Source organism: Pristiophorus japonicus, chromosome 4 (assembly GCF_044704955.1).
Source record: "Pristiophorus japonicus isolate sPriJap1 chromosome 4, sPriJap1.hap1, whole genome shotgun sequence".
NCBI classification, from domain to species: domain Eukaryota; kingdom Metazoa; phylum Chordata; class Chondrichthyes; family Pristiophoridae; genus Pristiophorus; species Pristiophorus japonicus.
The window spans coordinates 155,304,738-155,320,644 of NC_091980.1; the positions used below are offsets into that span (position 1 = coordinate 155,304,738).

Genomic DNA, 15,907 nt, shown 5'->3' on the forward strand with positions numbered 1-15,907 from the left:
CTCCACTTGGCCCAGGGACTCCCAGATGTTGCACTTTATCAAGGAGGCTTTGAAGGTGTCTTTGAAACGTTTCCTCTGCCCACCTGGAGCTCGCTTGCTGCGTGGAAGAGCCGTGTGGAGCGTTTGCTTTGGGAGTCTTATGTGGGGCATGCGGACAATGTGGCCCGCCCAATGGAGCTGGTTGAGTGTGGTCAGTACTTCGATGCTGGGGATGTTGGCCTAGTCGAGGACGCTAAGGTTGGTGCATCTGTCCTCCCAGGGGATTTGCAGGATCTTGAGACAGTTGGTATTTCTCCAGCGATTTAACGTGTCTACTGTATATAGTCCACATCTATGAGCCATACAGGAGGGCAGGTATCACTACAGCCCTGTAGACCATGAGCTTGGTGCCAGATTTGAGGTCAGAGTCTTCAAACACTCTTCCTCAGGCGACTGGAGGCGGTGTTGGACCTTGTTGTCGATGTCTGCCCTTGCTGCTAGTAGGCTCTCGAGGTATGGGAAATGGTCCACGTTGTCCATGGCCACGCTGTGGATTTTGATGACTGGGCAATGCTGTGTGGCGGGGTCAGGGTGGTGGATGTTTAGTGAGAGGCCTGAGCCACAGCTAACACCACGTATTAAATATTTAGATGCACTTTAAAAATAAATGTTTTCTCATGTCCTGATCTAGGACGATGCCAGGTTTTATCTCAGTCACACAGACTTCTTTTGGAGGATTTATTTATTTTAGAAAAAGAAATTAGATGCTTTAAGGCGGAGAGCCAGATCATAGTAATCACATTATTTCTATTAAACATTATTTTCCAATGAGCTCAATGCAATTGGAGAGAAGTAGAAAAGTGATTATATGTGCAATATATATTACAGTAAGCCCCTGAGTGTTGGAGATGGAGTCTGTGCAGCCCTGACCACTGCTCGTCAGTCCACTCACTCATCTTCACTCGTTTTCTACACAAGTTGCTGACGGTAAGTGACGACGTGAAGCTATGGGAGGCACTGGATCCGGTGCTGGGTAAAGGCCAGGCCTTCGTGTAGAGAATCCTGCCCAACCACCACTCACACACACATTCCCTGCCGCCCACAAGATTATTTTACCATTTTATTCTCAACACTGTTCAATTGCAGACAGTTACGTGCAGCTGGGCCACAATGGTTACTGATTTTACTCCACCGACTGCCAGTAGTAAGGGGGATTCCAGCTCCCTGCCCACAGGCCACACTTACTACCACCACTGAGGCTGACAAAGGTGCAGCTCACCTGCAAGACTTCAGCCATAACTTCTAAATTCAGGCCAGAACCCAGCTGCGATAGCGTGATGGGTGCAGACACTCTCACACGGTGAAGGCCTGTGGGGTTTGAGGATGGTGGGTGGGGTTCGAGACAAAGCAGCATTTCCACAGTCGCTACTGAGCAGCAGCACTTGTTGAAATCAGGTCCTTGCACCGCCCAAAAATCATCCAGTTCCCGCAACAGCCGAGATCCAGCTAACACATCACATCCCAGCTCTTTCAATGTTCCCCCAGCTCTACTCTGATTTCTGGGGCAGGACTAGAATGTGCTTTGTACTGGAGAAACAGCATCCACGTTACATTACTGTTCTTAAACCTTATGAGTTGCCAAATTAAAGATGGTTAAAAATTGGAAGAGATCACAGCAAAACCAAGAGCGAAGGCAGGAATACCACAGGAATAATGGGAGTGAGGGCATGGGGGACATTAAGGGCACTTGGTATGTGGAGTACTGCAATGACCCAGAGTCTGGGTGCCATTACTGAAGTGGGCAGAATCTTTGGATTCTATATACGAGTGCGTCCCAATCAAACCGAGACCATACACACCCCAACTGCCCCTCATTCACCTCTCTGCAGATCAATACTCATCTCCCTTTGGCTAATGCAGCTCTTGTCTGAAAGATAATTATAAAGTTCAAGACAATCCTGTGGCATCTGAGTGGAGGAGGGAGGGAGACAGACCATGGGGAGAGAAAGAAGAGACAAACACGGACAAGGGGGTGGGGGAGAGAGATGGGATTTCGGGAGAGAAAGAGGGGACAGAGACGTGGGGGGGGGGGGGGGGGAGAAAAAAGGAGAGGAGATAGAGCAGTCTCCCAGATATTACGAAAGCAAAATACTGCCAAGTGCTGGAAATCTGAAATAAAAACAAGTGCTGTAAATACAGGTGCTCTGCGGGTCAGGCAGCATTTGTGGAGGGAAACAAAGTTAACCTTTCAGGCCAATGACCCATCAACTCTCCTCTAGTTCCAATGATACGTCATCGACCTGAAACATTATCTCGCCACAAATGCTGCCTGATCCGAGTATTTCCAGCAGTGTGTGTTTTTATTGCCGATTTGGATTGGTGAACTGCCCACAGCTCCCAGTTTTGCTCCGTGCTGTTGTTACATCAGTGGCCAATTAATGAGTGCTGGATGTGTCGAAGGAACACACTGCGACCAGAAACCACCTGAACAATAGGCCAGTGGGGGAAAAAATCAAGTCGCTTTCTCTGGACACGGCACTGACTGGCTCCAGAATCCAGCTGGTAGACTGCATTGGTGAATCACTCAGCACCGACGTACATCTTACACTAATTCAAGGAGTCAACTCGTTGGGGACAAATCGAGATGCAGGAAGGCACAAGGCGCAGGTGACTCCCATGGAAAGGGGTACAGAAATCAGACTCAAAGGCAAAGCTGTATATTCAGGACAGAATCTTGAGTGGCCGCCATCTTACTTATTGATGAGTTTGTTTGCTCGCAGATTGGCATCATCGATCCGAGATTTGTTAGCATCCGCCTGTTAAACACAGAGACAGTCAGCGCACAAAGGACCATGTTTGCTGCTCCCGTCCAATAGCACTTTATTGCGTTTTATCTTGGTAAAGATTCTGTCTACCTCAAGTCATAGAAACATCGAAAATAGGTGCAGGAGTAGGCCATTCGGCCCTTCGAGCCTGCACCACCATTTAATATGATCATGGCTGATCTCTATTTTATTTCCATCTACCCACCTTGGTTCCACATCCCTTAATACTCTTGCCTAACAAAAATCTATCAATCTCCGTCTTAAAATTTTCAATTGACCGCCCCTCTCCCCAAACAGTTTTTTGGGGAAAAGTTCCACTGCTCTTTGTATGACGAAGTGCGTCCTAACAGCACCCCTGAACAGCCCCATTTTCTGGACTCCACCCACCAGAGGAAATATTTTCCCTCTATCTACCCCATCAAGTCTTTAAACATCTTAATACTTATCACCTCTTAATCTTCTATATTTAAGGGAATTACAAGCCACATCAATGCAACCTCTCCTCATAACTTAACCCGGTTAACCCCAGTATCATTCTGGTGAATCTGCGTGGCTCCCTCTCAAAGGCCAGTATCTCCTTCCTGAGGGGCGGTGCCGAGAACTGTAATGCAGATGTGGTCTAACCAGAGCTTTATATAACTGTGGCATAACTTCTATCCCTTTGTAACATTATTAATCCAACCCAGGCTGGAGGAAGGAGCCAAGCCAGCTTTAAACAAATGCACTTTGCTTTAGCTCAACTATGTTGTTATTTTTAGACGCGTCAGAGTTCTTCCAATCCAAGAATGCCTTGGGATCCATTTGCAGGCCTATTAAATAAGTCAAGAACTGCTCAACGAACCAAGTTAAGACAAGTCTAACTTGGTTTTCTATGAGTGTTTAAGCCAAGTCTAACTTGTTGCCCGGATGGAGACCAGTATTTCTCCGAGGCAAATAGATTGGCCGAGTTAGATACAAAGGATAAGACAAAGCTACCTATATAAAAACCATCCACAAAACAATAGCTCCTCATATTTTGCTTTCTTTGCAAGGAACTGGCTAGCATAATCTCTATCAAAAAATATAAATAGATATATTACATAATGTGCTATACATTCACTTGTTCATCTTTTAACTGTATGCCTGGAACAAGGTCTGATGTTGTGATTCTCTAGGATGGGTCCAGTAACTACATTAACTCGCTATCCTGGACTTGTTTATCCATGACTTATCTTGCTCTTGGGTGGTGGGGGAAGATACTCAAGACCTCAGGGAGCTAAGACTCGCCCTGTCAGAGTAACCTACTAGATGGAAGCCTTAGCATCTTGAGGAAGGAGGGCAGACACACAGCAGGTACCTTTTCGGTTATAATTTCAATCTTCTTGTTATGGGTGTCTATTTCGTTGCCCATGTCGATGGCCATGTTTTTCAAGTTTCCGATGATACTGCCCACTTGCTGCAGATTGTCATCCATTTCATCCTCTCGGGAGTCATTGGTTATCCTGAAATGGAACCCGAATTCTCAGGTTATTCCACGTGATGTTGGGGACTTGGTGCCGTGAATGCTCATCAACTCCATCATCTGCCATGTGTTATTTAAACTCATTCAGAAGTGTGCTTCCAGGAATCTGGGACTTTGTTCGGGGGCCAACGGCAAGGAGGGGGTCTCGCCCGTCGGGGGCCAACGGCAAGGAGGGGGTCTCGCCCGTCGGGGGACAACGGCAAGGAGGGGGTCTCGCCCCTCGGGGGACAACGGCAAGGAGGGGGGCTCGCCCCTCGGGGGACAACGGCAAGGAGGGGGTCTCGCCCCTCGGGGGACAACGGCAAGGAGGGGGTCTCGCCCCTCGGGGGACAACGGCAAGGAGGGGGGCTCGCCCCTCGGGGGACAACGGCAAGGAGGGGGGCTCGCCCCTCGGGGGACAACGGCAAGGAGGGGGGCTCGCCCCTCGGGGGACAACGGCAAGGAGGGGGGCTCGCCCCTCGGGGGACAACGGCAAGGAGGGGGGCTCGCCCCTCGGGGGACAACGGCAAGGAGGGGGGCTCGCCCCTCGGGGGACAACGGCAAGGAGGGGGGCTCGCCCCTCGGGGGACAACGGCAAGGAGGGGGGCTCGCCCCTCGGGGGACAACGGCAAGGAGGGGGGCTCGCCCCTCGGGGGACAACGGCAAGGAGGGGGGCTCGCCCCTCGGGGGACAACGGCAAGGAGGGGGGCTCGCCCCTCGGGGGACAACGGCAAGGAGGGGGGCTCGCCCCTCGGGGGACAACGGCAAGGAGGGGGGCTCGCCCCTCGGGGGACAACGGCAAGGAGGGGGGCTCGCCCCTCGGGGGACAACGGCAAGGAGGGGGGCTCGCCCCTCGGGGGACAACGGCAAGGAGGGGGGCTCGCCCCTCGGGGGACAACGGCAAGGAGGGGGGCTCGCCCCTCGGGGGACAACGGCAAGGAGGGGGGCTCGCCCCTCGGGGGACAACGGCAAGGAGGGGGGCTCGCCCCTCGGGGGACAACGGCAAGGAGGGGGGCTCGCCCCTCGGGGGACAACGGCAAGGAGGGGGGCTCGCCCCTCGGGGGACAACGGCAAGGAGGGGGGCTCGCCCCTCGGGGGACAACGGCAAGGAGGGGGGCTCGCCCCTCGGGGGACAACGGCAAGGAGGGGGGCTCGCCCCTCGGGGGACAACGGCAAGGAGGGGGGCTCGCCCCTCGGGGGACAACGGCAAGGAGGGGGGCTCGCCCCTCGGGGGACAACGGCAAGGAGGGGGGCTCGCCCCTCGGGGGACAACGGCAAGGAGGGGGGCTCGCCCCTCGGGGGACAACGGCAAGGAGGGGGGCTCGCCCCTCGGGGGACAACGGCAAGGAGGGGGGCTCGCCCCTCGGGGGACAACGGCAAGGAGGGGGGCTCGCCCCTCGGGGGACAACGGCAAGGAGGGGGGCTCGCCCCTCGGGGGACAACGGCAAGGAGGGGGGCTCGCCCCTCGGGGGACAACGGCAAGGAGGGGGGCTCGCCCCTCGGGGGACAACGGCAAGGAGGGGGGCTCGCCCCTCGGGGGACAACGGCAAGGAGGGGGGCTCGCCCCTCGGGGGACAACGGCAAGGAGGGGGGCTCTCCACTTGGGGGACAACGGCAAGGAGGGGGGCTCGCCCCTCGGGGGACAACGGCAAGGAGGGGGGCTCTCCACTCGGGGGCCAACGGCAAGGAGGAGGGCTCTCCACTCGGGGGACAACGGCAAGAAGGGGTGCTCTCCACTCTGGGGGGGGGTGGAAAGGTCATGCCCACTCTCCCCCAGAATAAGGATGAAAAGGTTGTACTCGCTCTCACTTGGGGTGAGGCAGAGGAAAGGTAATGCCTGCTGTCTCCACTGGAGATCAGGAGTAAAAGGGTCATTTGTCTGCTCTCCAATTACAGCACCTAGCCAGTGACTTGCTGTTGGGTGTGTGTGCTGTGGTTTGGAACAGTGACTGAGCGCATGCCACCTACCTGTTGATGTAGCCTTCTCCTTCGCCACCCCGCCTGGCCATCTCATGGTTCTGCCTGTTGCCTGGCTGATTGGAGACGGCTCTGCCGTCAGCATCGTTGCCCCAGGCTTTCTTGTACGAGTCTCCCATCTCGAAGTTCTTCACCCTGCGTTATTGGTAGAATAGCATCTGGTCATCTTTCAGCAAGAGGGAAGGGTCTCCTGCATTATATTACAACAGCGACTACACTCAAAGTACAACATTGGCTTTAAAGCGCGTTGGGACGTCCCAAGGTTATAAATTGCATGGTATAAATAGCAGTCTGTTTTTACATGCTGAACATGGGTGGCACTGATTTACAATGTCATTGCTTATCTTCTGCACTGTCAGCTGAAAACCAATGTGAGTGAGCCAGGTAGTACCTGTGAGCATCAATGTCCTCTTCCCGTGCCCTGCTGCTCTCCTGCAAGTCTGCACTGCAATCTGGGAGATCATTGATCCCTCTCCCGACTACTTCTGCTAATTTCCTCCCCTAAAGGCCATTGACCACTGGGAGTCGGGCTCACCCCTCTGCCACCTCGCCCAGAGACCCCCCCAGCCAGGGACCGCCCCCCTCTGCCACCTCACCCAGGCCCCCCCCCCGCCACCTCACCCTGGCATGCCCCCGCCCCCCCCTCTGCCACCTCACCCAGGTCTCCCCCCCACCCCCATCATCCAGGGACCACTTTCCACACCTCAGCTCCATAGTGTCCCCGATTTGGTCCTCGCCAGACAATTTCCAACAGGGTCCAAAGGATCAGGATCAGGGACTTGTACATGAAACACAAAAAGTTAGCGTGCAGGTACATGAAGTAATTAGGAAGGCAAATGGAATGTGGTTTTTATTGCAAGGGGGATGGAGTATAAAAGTAGAGAAGTCCTGGTATAACTGTACAGGGTATTGGTGAGGCCACACCTGGAGTACTGCGTACAGTTTTGGTGTCTGTATTTAAGGAAGGATATACTTGCATTGGAGGCTGTTCAGAGGTGGTGCACGAGGTTGATTCCGGAGATGAGGGGGTTGCCTTATAAAGAAAGGTTGAGCAGGTTGGGTCTATACTCATTCGATATCAGAAGAATGAGAGGTGATCTTACTGAAACGTATAAGATTCTGAGGGGGCTCGACGAGGTAGATGCAGAGAGGACGTTTCCCCTCGTCGGGAATCTAGAAGTAAGGGGTCGCACATTTAAAACGGATATGAGGAGGAATTTCTTCTCAGAGGGTCGTGAATCTTTGGAATTCTCTGCCCCAGAGAGCTGTTGAGGTTGTCTCATTGAATATATTTACGGTAGAGAAAGACAAGATTTTGAAAAATAGGGGAGTCGAGGGTTATGGAGAGCAGGCAGGGAAGTGGAGCTGAGGCCAAGATCAAATCAGCCATGATCTTATTGAATGGCGGAGCAGGCTCGAGGGGCCAAATGGCCGACTCCTGCTCCCATTTCTTGTTCTTATGACCCGGCTGCCTTCTCCTTCCCCAACCTAGCAGGTGAAAGGTTTATCGTGGCAACCTGAGAAATCGGCTAACTCAGCACAGACCCTGGACTGGACCAGGCACTGGCCGGCCTCAATCGGTCAGTTACACACTGCCGTCACCGACTGACCACATGGCATCTACTTCCCTTAGACAATGGACAATAACCCACAAATACTTAGGGACGCCTCTGATAAAGGGGTGATACCAGAGGACTGGGGAAAGGAAAATGTAGCACCTCAAAAATGGACTGACTGGATGACCCGGTAAGTTCTGCACCAAGGAACATTCTAGAATCGGATTGTCAAGGATAAGCCACTGGGGCGTTCAGGGACATACAAAACTAACGGCCAAGCATCAGTTTGGATTTACACAAGGAATGTCAGGGCAACCCAGTGTACTGTGACCTTTGATAAAGTAACTAGTGATTAGTTAGGGGCGATCGTGCAGGCGACTGCTTCATGGGTTTTAGAGCCTTTCATGAGGTGTCTATTGGAAAACTAGTTGAGGAAATCAGGTATTTGTGGTGCAGAGAGACGTATCTAGTCGGGGCTGGGCAATAGGAAACAGGGTCTTCGAATGGGAAGGCTTGTGGCTGGGGGGGGTGGGTGAATTGGTGTAAATGCTAATGGTTCTGGGGGATTGTGGGTGGTTCTTTGAATGGGAAGGGTTATGGGTGGGAGAGTGTGTTTGAATGGGAAGGGTTATGGGTGGGAGAGTGTGTTTGAATGGGAAGGGTTATGGGTGGGCGAGTGTGTTTGAATGGGAAGGGTTATGGGTGGGAGAGTGTGTTTGAATGGGAAGGGTTATGGGTGGGCGAGTGTGTTTGAATGGGAAGGTTTATGGGTGGGAGAGTATGTTTGAATGGGAAGGGTTATGGGTGGGAGAGAGTGTGTTTGAATGGGAAGGGTTATGGGTGAGAGTGTGTTTGAATGGGAAGGTTTATGGGTGGGAGAGTGTGTTTGACTGGGAAGGGTTATGGGTGAGAGTGTGTTTGAATGGGAAGGGTTATGGGTGAGGGTGTGTTTGAATGGGAAGGGTTATGGGTGGGTGAGTGTGTTTGAATGGAAAGGGTTATGGGTGGGAGTGTGTTTGAATGGGAAGGGTTATGGGTGAGAGTGTGTTTGAATGGGAAGGGTTATGGGTGAGAATGTGTTTGAATGGGAAGGGTTATGGGTGGGAGAGTGTGTTTGAATGGGAAGGGTTATGGGTGAGTGTGTTTGAATGGGAAGGTTTATGGGTGAGAGTGTGTTTGAATGGGAAGGTTTATGGGTGGGAGAGTGTGTTTGAATGGGAAGGGTTATGGGTGGGAGAGTGTGTTTGAATGGGAAGGGTTATGGGTGGGAGAGTGTGTTTGAATGGAAAGGGTTATGGGTGAGAGTGTGTTTGAATGGGAAGGGTTATGGGTGAGAGTGTGTTTGAATGGGAAGGTTTATGGGAGAGTGTGTTTGAATGGGAAGGGTTATGGGTGGGAGAGTGTGTTTGAATGGGAAGGGTTATGGGTGAGAGTGTGATTGAATGGAAAGGTTTATGGGTGAGTGTGTTTGAATGGGAAGGTTTATGGGTGGGAGAGTGTGTTTGAAGGGGAAGGGTTATGGGTGGGAGAGTGTGTTTGAATGGGAAGGTTTATGGGTGAGTGTGTTTGAATGGGAAGGTTTATGGGTGAGTGTGTTTGAATGGGAAGGGTTATGGGTGGGAGAGTGTGTTTGAATGGGAAGGTTTATGGGTGAGTGTGTTTGAATGGGAAGGTTTATGGGTGAGAGTGTGTTTGAGCGGAAAGGTTTATGGGTGAGAGTGTGTTTGAATGGGAAGGGTTATGGGTGGGAGAGTGTGTTTGAATGGGAAGGTTTATGGGTGAGTGTGTTTGAATGGGAAGGTTTATGGGTGAGAATGTGTTTGAATGGGAAGGTTTATGGGTGAGTGTGTTTGAATGGGAAGGTTTATGGGTGAGAGTGTGTTTGAGCGGAAAGGTTTATGGGTGGGAGTGTGTGTTTGAACGGGAAGGTTTATGGGTGAGAGTGTGTTTGAATGGGAAGGGTTATGGGTGGGAGAGTGTGTTTGAATGGGAAGGTTTATGGGTGAGTGTGTTTGAATGGGAAGGGTTATGGGTGGGAGAGTGTGTTTGAATGGGAAGGTTTATGGGTGAGTGTGTTTGAATGGGAAGGGTTATGGGTGGGAGAGTGTGTTTGAATGGGAAGGTTTATGGGTGAGTGTGTTTGAATGGGAAGGTTTATGGGTGAGAGTGTGTTTGAGCGGAAAGGTTTATGGGTGGGAGTGTGTGTTTGAACGGGAAGGTTTATGGGTGAGAGTGTGTTTGAATGGAAAGGTTTATGGGTGAGAGTGTGTTTGAATGGGAAGGGTTATGGGTGGGAGAGTGTGTTTGAATGGGAAGGTTTATGGGTGAGTGTGTTTGAATGGGAAGGTTTATGGGTGAGAGTGTGTTTGAACGGAAAGGTTTATGGGTGAGAGTGTGTTTGAATGGGAAGGTTTATGGGTGAGTGTGTTTGAATGGGAAGGTTTATGGGTGGGAGAGTGTGTTTGAATGGGAAGGGTTATGGGTGGGAGAGTGTGTTTGAATGGGAAGGTTTATGGGAGAGTGTGTTTGAAGGGGAAGGGTTATGGGTGGGAGAGTGTGTTTGAATGGGAAGGTTTATGGGTGAGTGTGTTTGAATGGGAAGGTTTATGGGTGGGAGAGTGTGTTTGAAGGGGAAGGGTTATGGGTGGGAGAGTGTGTTTGAATGGGAAGGTTTATGGGTGAGTGTGTTTGAATGGGAAGGTTTATGGGTGAGAGTGTGTTTGAACGGAAAGGTTTATGGGTGAGAGTGTGTTTGAATGGGAAGGTTTATGGGTGAGTGTGTTTGAATGGGAAGGTTTATGGGTGGGAGAGTGTGTTTGAATGGGAAGGGTTATGGGTGGGAGAGTGTGTTTGAATGGGAAGGTTTATGGGAGAGTGTGTTTGAAGGGGAAGGGTTATGGGTGGGAGAGTGTGTTTGAATGGGAAGGTTTATGGGTGAGTGTGTTTGAATGGGAAGGTTTATGGGTGGGAGAGTGTGTTTGAAGGGGAAGGGTTATGGGTGGGAGAGTGTGTTTGAATGGGAAGGGTTATGGGTGAGAGTGTGTTTGAATGGGAAGGTTTATGGGTGGGAGAGTGTGTTTGAACGGGAAGGTTTATGGGTGAGAGTGTGTTTGAATGGGAAGGGTTATGGGTGGGAGAGTGTGTTTGAATGGGAAGGTTTATGGGTGAGAGTGTGTTTGAACGGAAAGGTTTATGGGTGAGAGTGTGTTTGAATGGGAAGGGTTATGGGTGGGAGAGTGTGTTTGAATGGGAAGGTTTATGGGTGAGAGTGTGTTTGAACGGAAAGGTTTATGGGTGGGAGTGTGAATGGGAAGGTTTATGGGTGAGAGTGTGTTTGAACGGAAAGGTTTATGGGTGGGAGTGTGAATGGGAAGGGTTCTGGATTCGAGGGGTGGGTTTTTGAATGGGGAAGGGTTCTGGGAGTGAGTGGGGGGGGTTGTTTTATGAACAGGAAAGGGTGAGTAGGTGTCTTTGAAAGGTGAAGGGTTTTTGAGGGGGGTGGGGGATGGTCGATGTCGGGACTAATTCAATCTCAATTTACAGACAGCACCAGGGCGAATCGGGGGTGGGGGGTGTTACACAGTGGATGATGGAGACTAGCTACAGGGGGACTTAAGAAACCTTCCTCTCATACAGCCAATTCCATTCCCACCTCCAGGTTTTATGCAGGATACATGGACACCGTCCCTAGACTCACTTCGCACACTCGGCCATATTTAGTCCATCTCGGAGATTTTGTTGGTATTGAGCCAATCTAGAATCTACAGTGCAAGGGATGTGAAAGTTATCAGGTTTAGTCGTAGAATCTGCAAGGATGGGTGGCTGCTGTACTGTCCTTTCTAGTCAGTACTTCCAGGAAGTAATCACTTGGTATGTTAACTTGTTTTAATTCAGCCTCCTGATTTCCTTCCTTAAAAGCGTCTCCATTCTCTTTTGATAACCCCATTTTCTGTTGCAAGATTTCTTCCCGTTATGTTTGGTTATTCAACACTCTGATCATTCCCAGCTCCCTTCGTCCCCCACTGTTTTTTGACATTCTGTTGGTGGTTCCTGTATTCCTTCCAGCAATTCCCCTCATCCTTCTCCCTGCACATTTTGAATTGAGCACATAATCCAGGCCGACACGTCAGTGCAGCGCTGAGGGAGTGCTGCACTGTCGGAGGTGCCGTTGTTCGAATGAGACGTTAAACCGAAGCTGTCTACCACCTCAGGTGGGCGTAAAAGATCCCATGGTACTATTTTGTAGAAGAGCAGGGCCGTTCTCTCCAGCGTCCTGGCCAATATTTATCCCTCAACCAACATCACTAAAAACAGATTATCCGGTCATTATCACGTTGCTGTATGTGAGAGCTTGCTGTGCGCAAATTAGCTGCCGCGTTTCCTACGTGACAACAGTGACTGCACTTCCAAAGTACTTCATTGGCTGTAAAGCACTTTGAGATGTCCTGAGGTTGTGAAAGGCGCTAAGGAAATGCAATTTCTTTCTTTTAATGGGACAGACTTGCACAATTAAACAGGCACACACCAGGCTCATGCAACATGCAGTTAAATGTACCACCTACTCAATACGTGGACAGCACATGCGGATCCCCAAATCGGCCTTGTTCTCCATGGCAGACTCCACTGTTTACGTCACTGACTGGCTCCCACTTTCCTCTCAGGGTTATATTAGGGTTAATCTCCAACGAATGAAGCATAGGGAGGAAAAAAGGGGGAGGGGTAAGGGGAGAGAGAGAGAAAAAGGAGAGCAAGAAAATGAACTCAAAGAACAGACATTCTAGGTAGGGCAGTGTTAGTGAAGATTCTCGCATTACAGAATACAGCCTGGAGCACTTCTCCCGAGCTGCTCACTGGAATTAGAATCGTGTCAGTCACAGCTCGAATTGATTAACCCGATAATGGACAGTGGTAGCAGAAGTGTTGAGCAGATTGTTATAGTTAGAGCAGCTGAACTGTGACCAAGAGAAAGGAGTTAGTGTTGACACACAATAGGCCCAAGAACTCAATCATCACACCTCATGCTCAGCGGCCCACACGCTGACCACAGCTGCAGTTCCTGAGCTTCAATAGAGACACCACTCCCTTGCTCTTGAAGTTAGATTCTATTACCATGACATGTTGCTTTTGCATAGACTTTACATGTTATAAACCGACATGAGGCAAATCTGCTGGCAGCTTCCAGCACCAGTGTGTGCTGCACACAGCAACTGACTCCGAGTTAAAGCCAGACAACCAGTCACCCCTCAACATGGTAACAGCATCAGCAGGGTTGGCAGGTACAGCTCAGGTTAGATACGGAGTAAAGCTCCTTCTACACTGTCCCATCAAACATTCCCAGGGCAGGTACAGCACGGGTTAGATACAGAGTAAAGCTCCCTCTGCACTGTCCCATCAAACACTCCCAGAGCAGGTACAGCACGGGTTAGATACAGAGTAAAGCTCCCCCTACACTGTCCCAACAGTACTCCTTAACCTCAGCAACACGCCCATCTGCACCTGTGTGAAACAGCCACTGCCCACCTTATGCCCCTTGCTCCATTCCAATGAATCGCTCTACATTAGCATCTGGGATGCAATTTGAAAGACAATGACCGATGCCCTGCCTGGACAGAAGGCACTCCATTCTGCTCACATGGCAGCCTGTTGCGTATTGTTAGCTATGGCTCAGTGCTTTCCCACCTCAGTCTGAAGGTTGAAAGTCCCACTCCAGAGACTTGGGCACATAATCTCGGCTGACACTACAGTACAGCACTGTCGGAGGTGCCGTCTTTTGGATGAAACGTTAAACCGAGGCCCTGTCCGTCCTTTCAGGTCCCATGGCACTATTTTGTAGAAGAGCAGAGCCGTTCTCTCCAGCGTCCTGGCCAATATTTATCCCTCAAACCAACATCACCAAAACAGATTATCTGGAGCTTGCCGTGCATAAATTGGCTGCTGCATTTCCTACATTATAACAGTGACTACTCTCCAAAAGTACTTCATTGTCTCTAAAGCACTTTTGGAAGTCCTGAGGTTGTGAAAGGTGCTATATAAATGCAAGTCTTTGTGTGGTACCTGGTTGGTTGGGGACTGTGGGTCCGTTGGAGGCCAGTCACTGGACGTGCTGAGACACCTACCTGCTGCAGGGACACACACACAAGCCGCAACACTTGGTGAGGTCAGTCAGGTTTTTCTCTGCCTCCTTCATGTCCTGGTTGATCTGATCCAGCCCCTCGTCAATGCGCTTCAGTTGTTCTAAACAAAAACAGCATGTAGCCACAAGGTCAGGTGTGGAGCAGCTGAACTTCTTTCCACCTGCTCCTGGCCCATTTAACTATGAATCTTCAGAATGCCGCAATGTGTGACACGGAAGCCATGCTGGAACAGGGCCCCTTTCTCCTCCCTCCTCGAGACTTCCTCCTGACACCCCCTCAACTTCTGTCAGGAATCGCCCAAGCAGTGGGCCTCCTACCAGGGTGTGCCAGTCCTGCCAAGGGGCACAGTCCGCTCCATCACGGTGGCAACAACCCAGTCAAGAGCAAGCTTGCTCTGTAAGGGCTTACATTGTGTGGCACATGCACTATTCTCCCTCTGCACCATTACTGCTGTTCAGCCGAGGCGCTCTCCCTCAGGCCAGAGGTCTGGGGTTATGGAGGAATACAACGACTTTTAAATGTTTAACTCGGGAGAGGGAACAAAGAGAGGTGGGACATTTCTCTCCATGAACAGCCCAATAGTTCAGTGGGTGGCAGCACTCCTGGAGGCAGAGGAGGCGAGGACTCCGCGCGTACACGCATGCACGCGCGACAGTCTGCCGTCTCATCGCTCCAACTGTTCTAAAGGAAACTGTGCCCGTCGTTCACTGCTGGGTCACCCACACATTCCTTGTCCACCCTTCCCTGCAAGTATGAGCCCATGCCTACCTGCCCTGGATCCTGTGGGGCCTGGCCCACCCCACAGGGCCGTGCCCACCCTCCCCGATGATGACCAAGCGGAACTATGCACTCACCTCCCTGCTCATCCAGCATGATCATGGTCTTGGTGCCAGTTTCCTTACTCTGCAAAAAAGAAAGGAAGAGTCAGCACACCAACTGCTGACTTTAACCACACAGGAGCAGTGACTGACCACCGGGCCTTACACTCTACACCTTCTCACAGAGCTCCATTTTCCAGATCCACCACGCAATGAACCACTGCCAGAATTAATAAGAGATTAGTATTCAGTACACATATTGAGAGGTTTTATTAAACACCCTCAGGTCACACTATTGAAAGAAAGGATATTACATAGAATTACAGTTTTTACAGCTCAGAAGCAGAGGCCATTCGGCTCAAGTAGTCTATGCCAGTGTTTATGCTCTGCACAAGTCGTCTACCACCCAATGAACTTATCCTTCTGTTCCTTTCTCCCTCATGTGTTTATCGAGCTTTCCTTAAATGTAGTTACGCTATTCGCCTCAACTATTCCTTGTGGTAGTGAGTTCCGCAATCTCACCACTCTGAGAAAATAAGTCTCTCATGGATTCCTCATTAGCGATATTGGTGATTATCCTACATTTATGACCTCGGGTTTTGGACCCGAGTGTGGAAACATGAGGAAGATTTGATTGAGAAAATAAGGAGAGACTGTATTTACTGGCCGGAGGGTCAGTAACCAGAGGACAGGGATTTAAGTTCACCAACACCAGCCTCCCCATCTCTTCTCCCCCGCAACCTCCTGCCCAACCAGATACCAGTCTTTCCCTCCCTCCCACACACCCAGTCCCCTCCCCCTCCCCCACGCCCAGTCTCTCCCCCCGCCCTCAGTCTCTCTCCCCCACCCCTCCCCCGTGCCAAGTCTCCCTCCCGCACGCCCAGTCTCTCTCTCCCAGTCCCCCCTCCCCAGCGCCCAGTCTCTCTCCCCCCCCCACACCGAGTCTCCCCCCCCCACACCCAGTCCCCCCCCCCCCAAACACCCAGTTCCTCCCCCCACACCCAGTCCCCCCCTTCTCCCCCCCCCCACACCCAGTCCCCCCCTCCCCCCCACACCCAGTCCCCCCTCCCCTCCCACACCCAGTCCCACCCCTCCCCCCCACAACCCCCCCCCACAACCAGCCCCCACCCTCTCCCCC

General features: G+C 51.5%; 1 protein-coding gene across 4 annotated transcripts in view; it reads right to left on the reverse strand.

Annotated features, from left to right (window-relative positions):
• Positions 1-1,086: 1,086 nt before the first annotated feature.
• LOC139263117 (synaptosomal-associated protein 23-like) overlaps positions 1,087-15,907 on the reverse strand; it is a 37,449-nt gene continuing 22,628 nt past the window's right edge. For all 4 annotated transcript variants that reach the window (XM_070878679.1, XM_070878678.1, XM_070878681.1 and 1 more), the window contains 5 exons: positions 14,806-14,854; positions 13,934-14,051; positions 6,253-6,396; positions 4,141-4,285; positions 1,087-2,795 (listed from right to left, as the gene is read on the reverse strand). In XM_070878679.1, the coding sequence (XP_070734780.1) occupies positions 2,730-2,795; positions 4,141-4,285; positions 6,253-6,396; positions 13,934-14,051; positions 14,806-14,854 (522 nt within the window). In that variant the 3' untranslated portion in view covers positions 1,087-2,729. The remainder of the gene's footprint in view (positions 2,796-4,140; positions 4,286-6,252; positions 6,397-13,933; positions 14,052-14,805; positions 14,855-15,907) is intronic.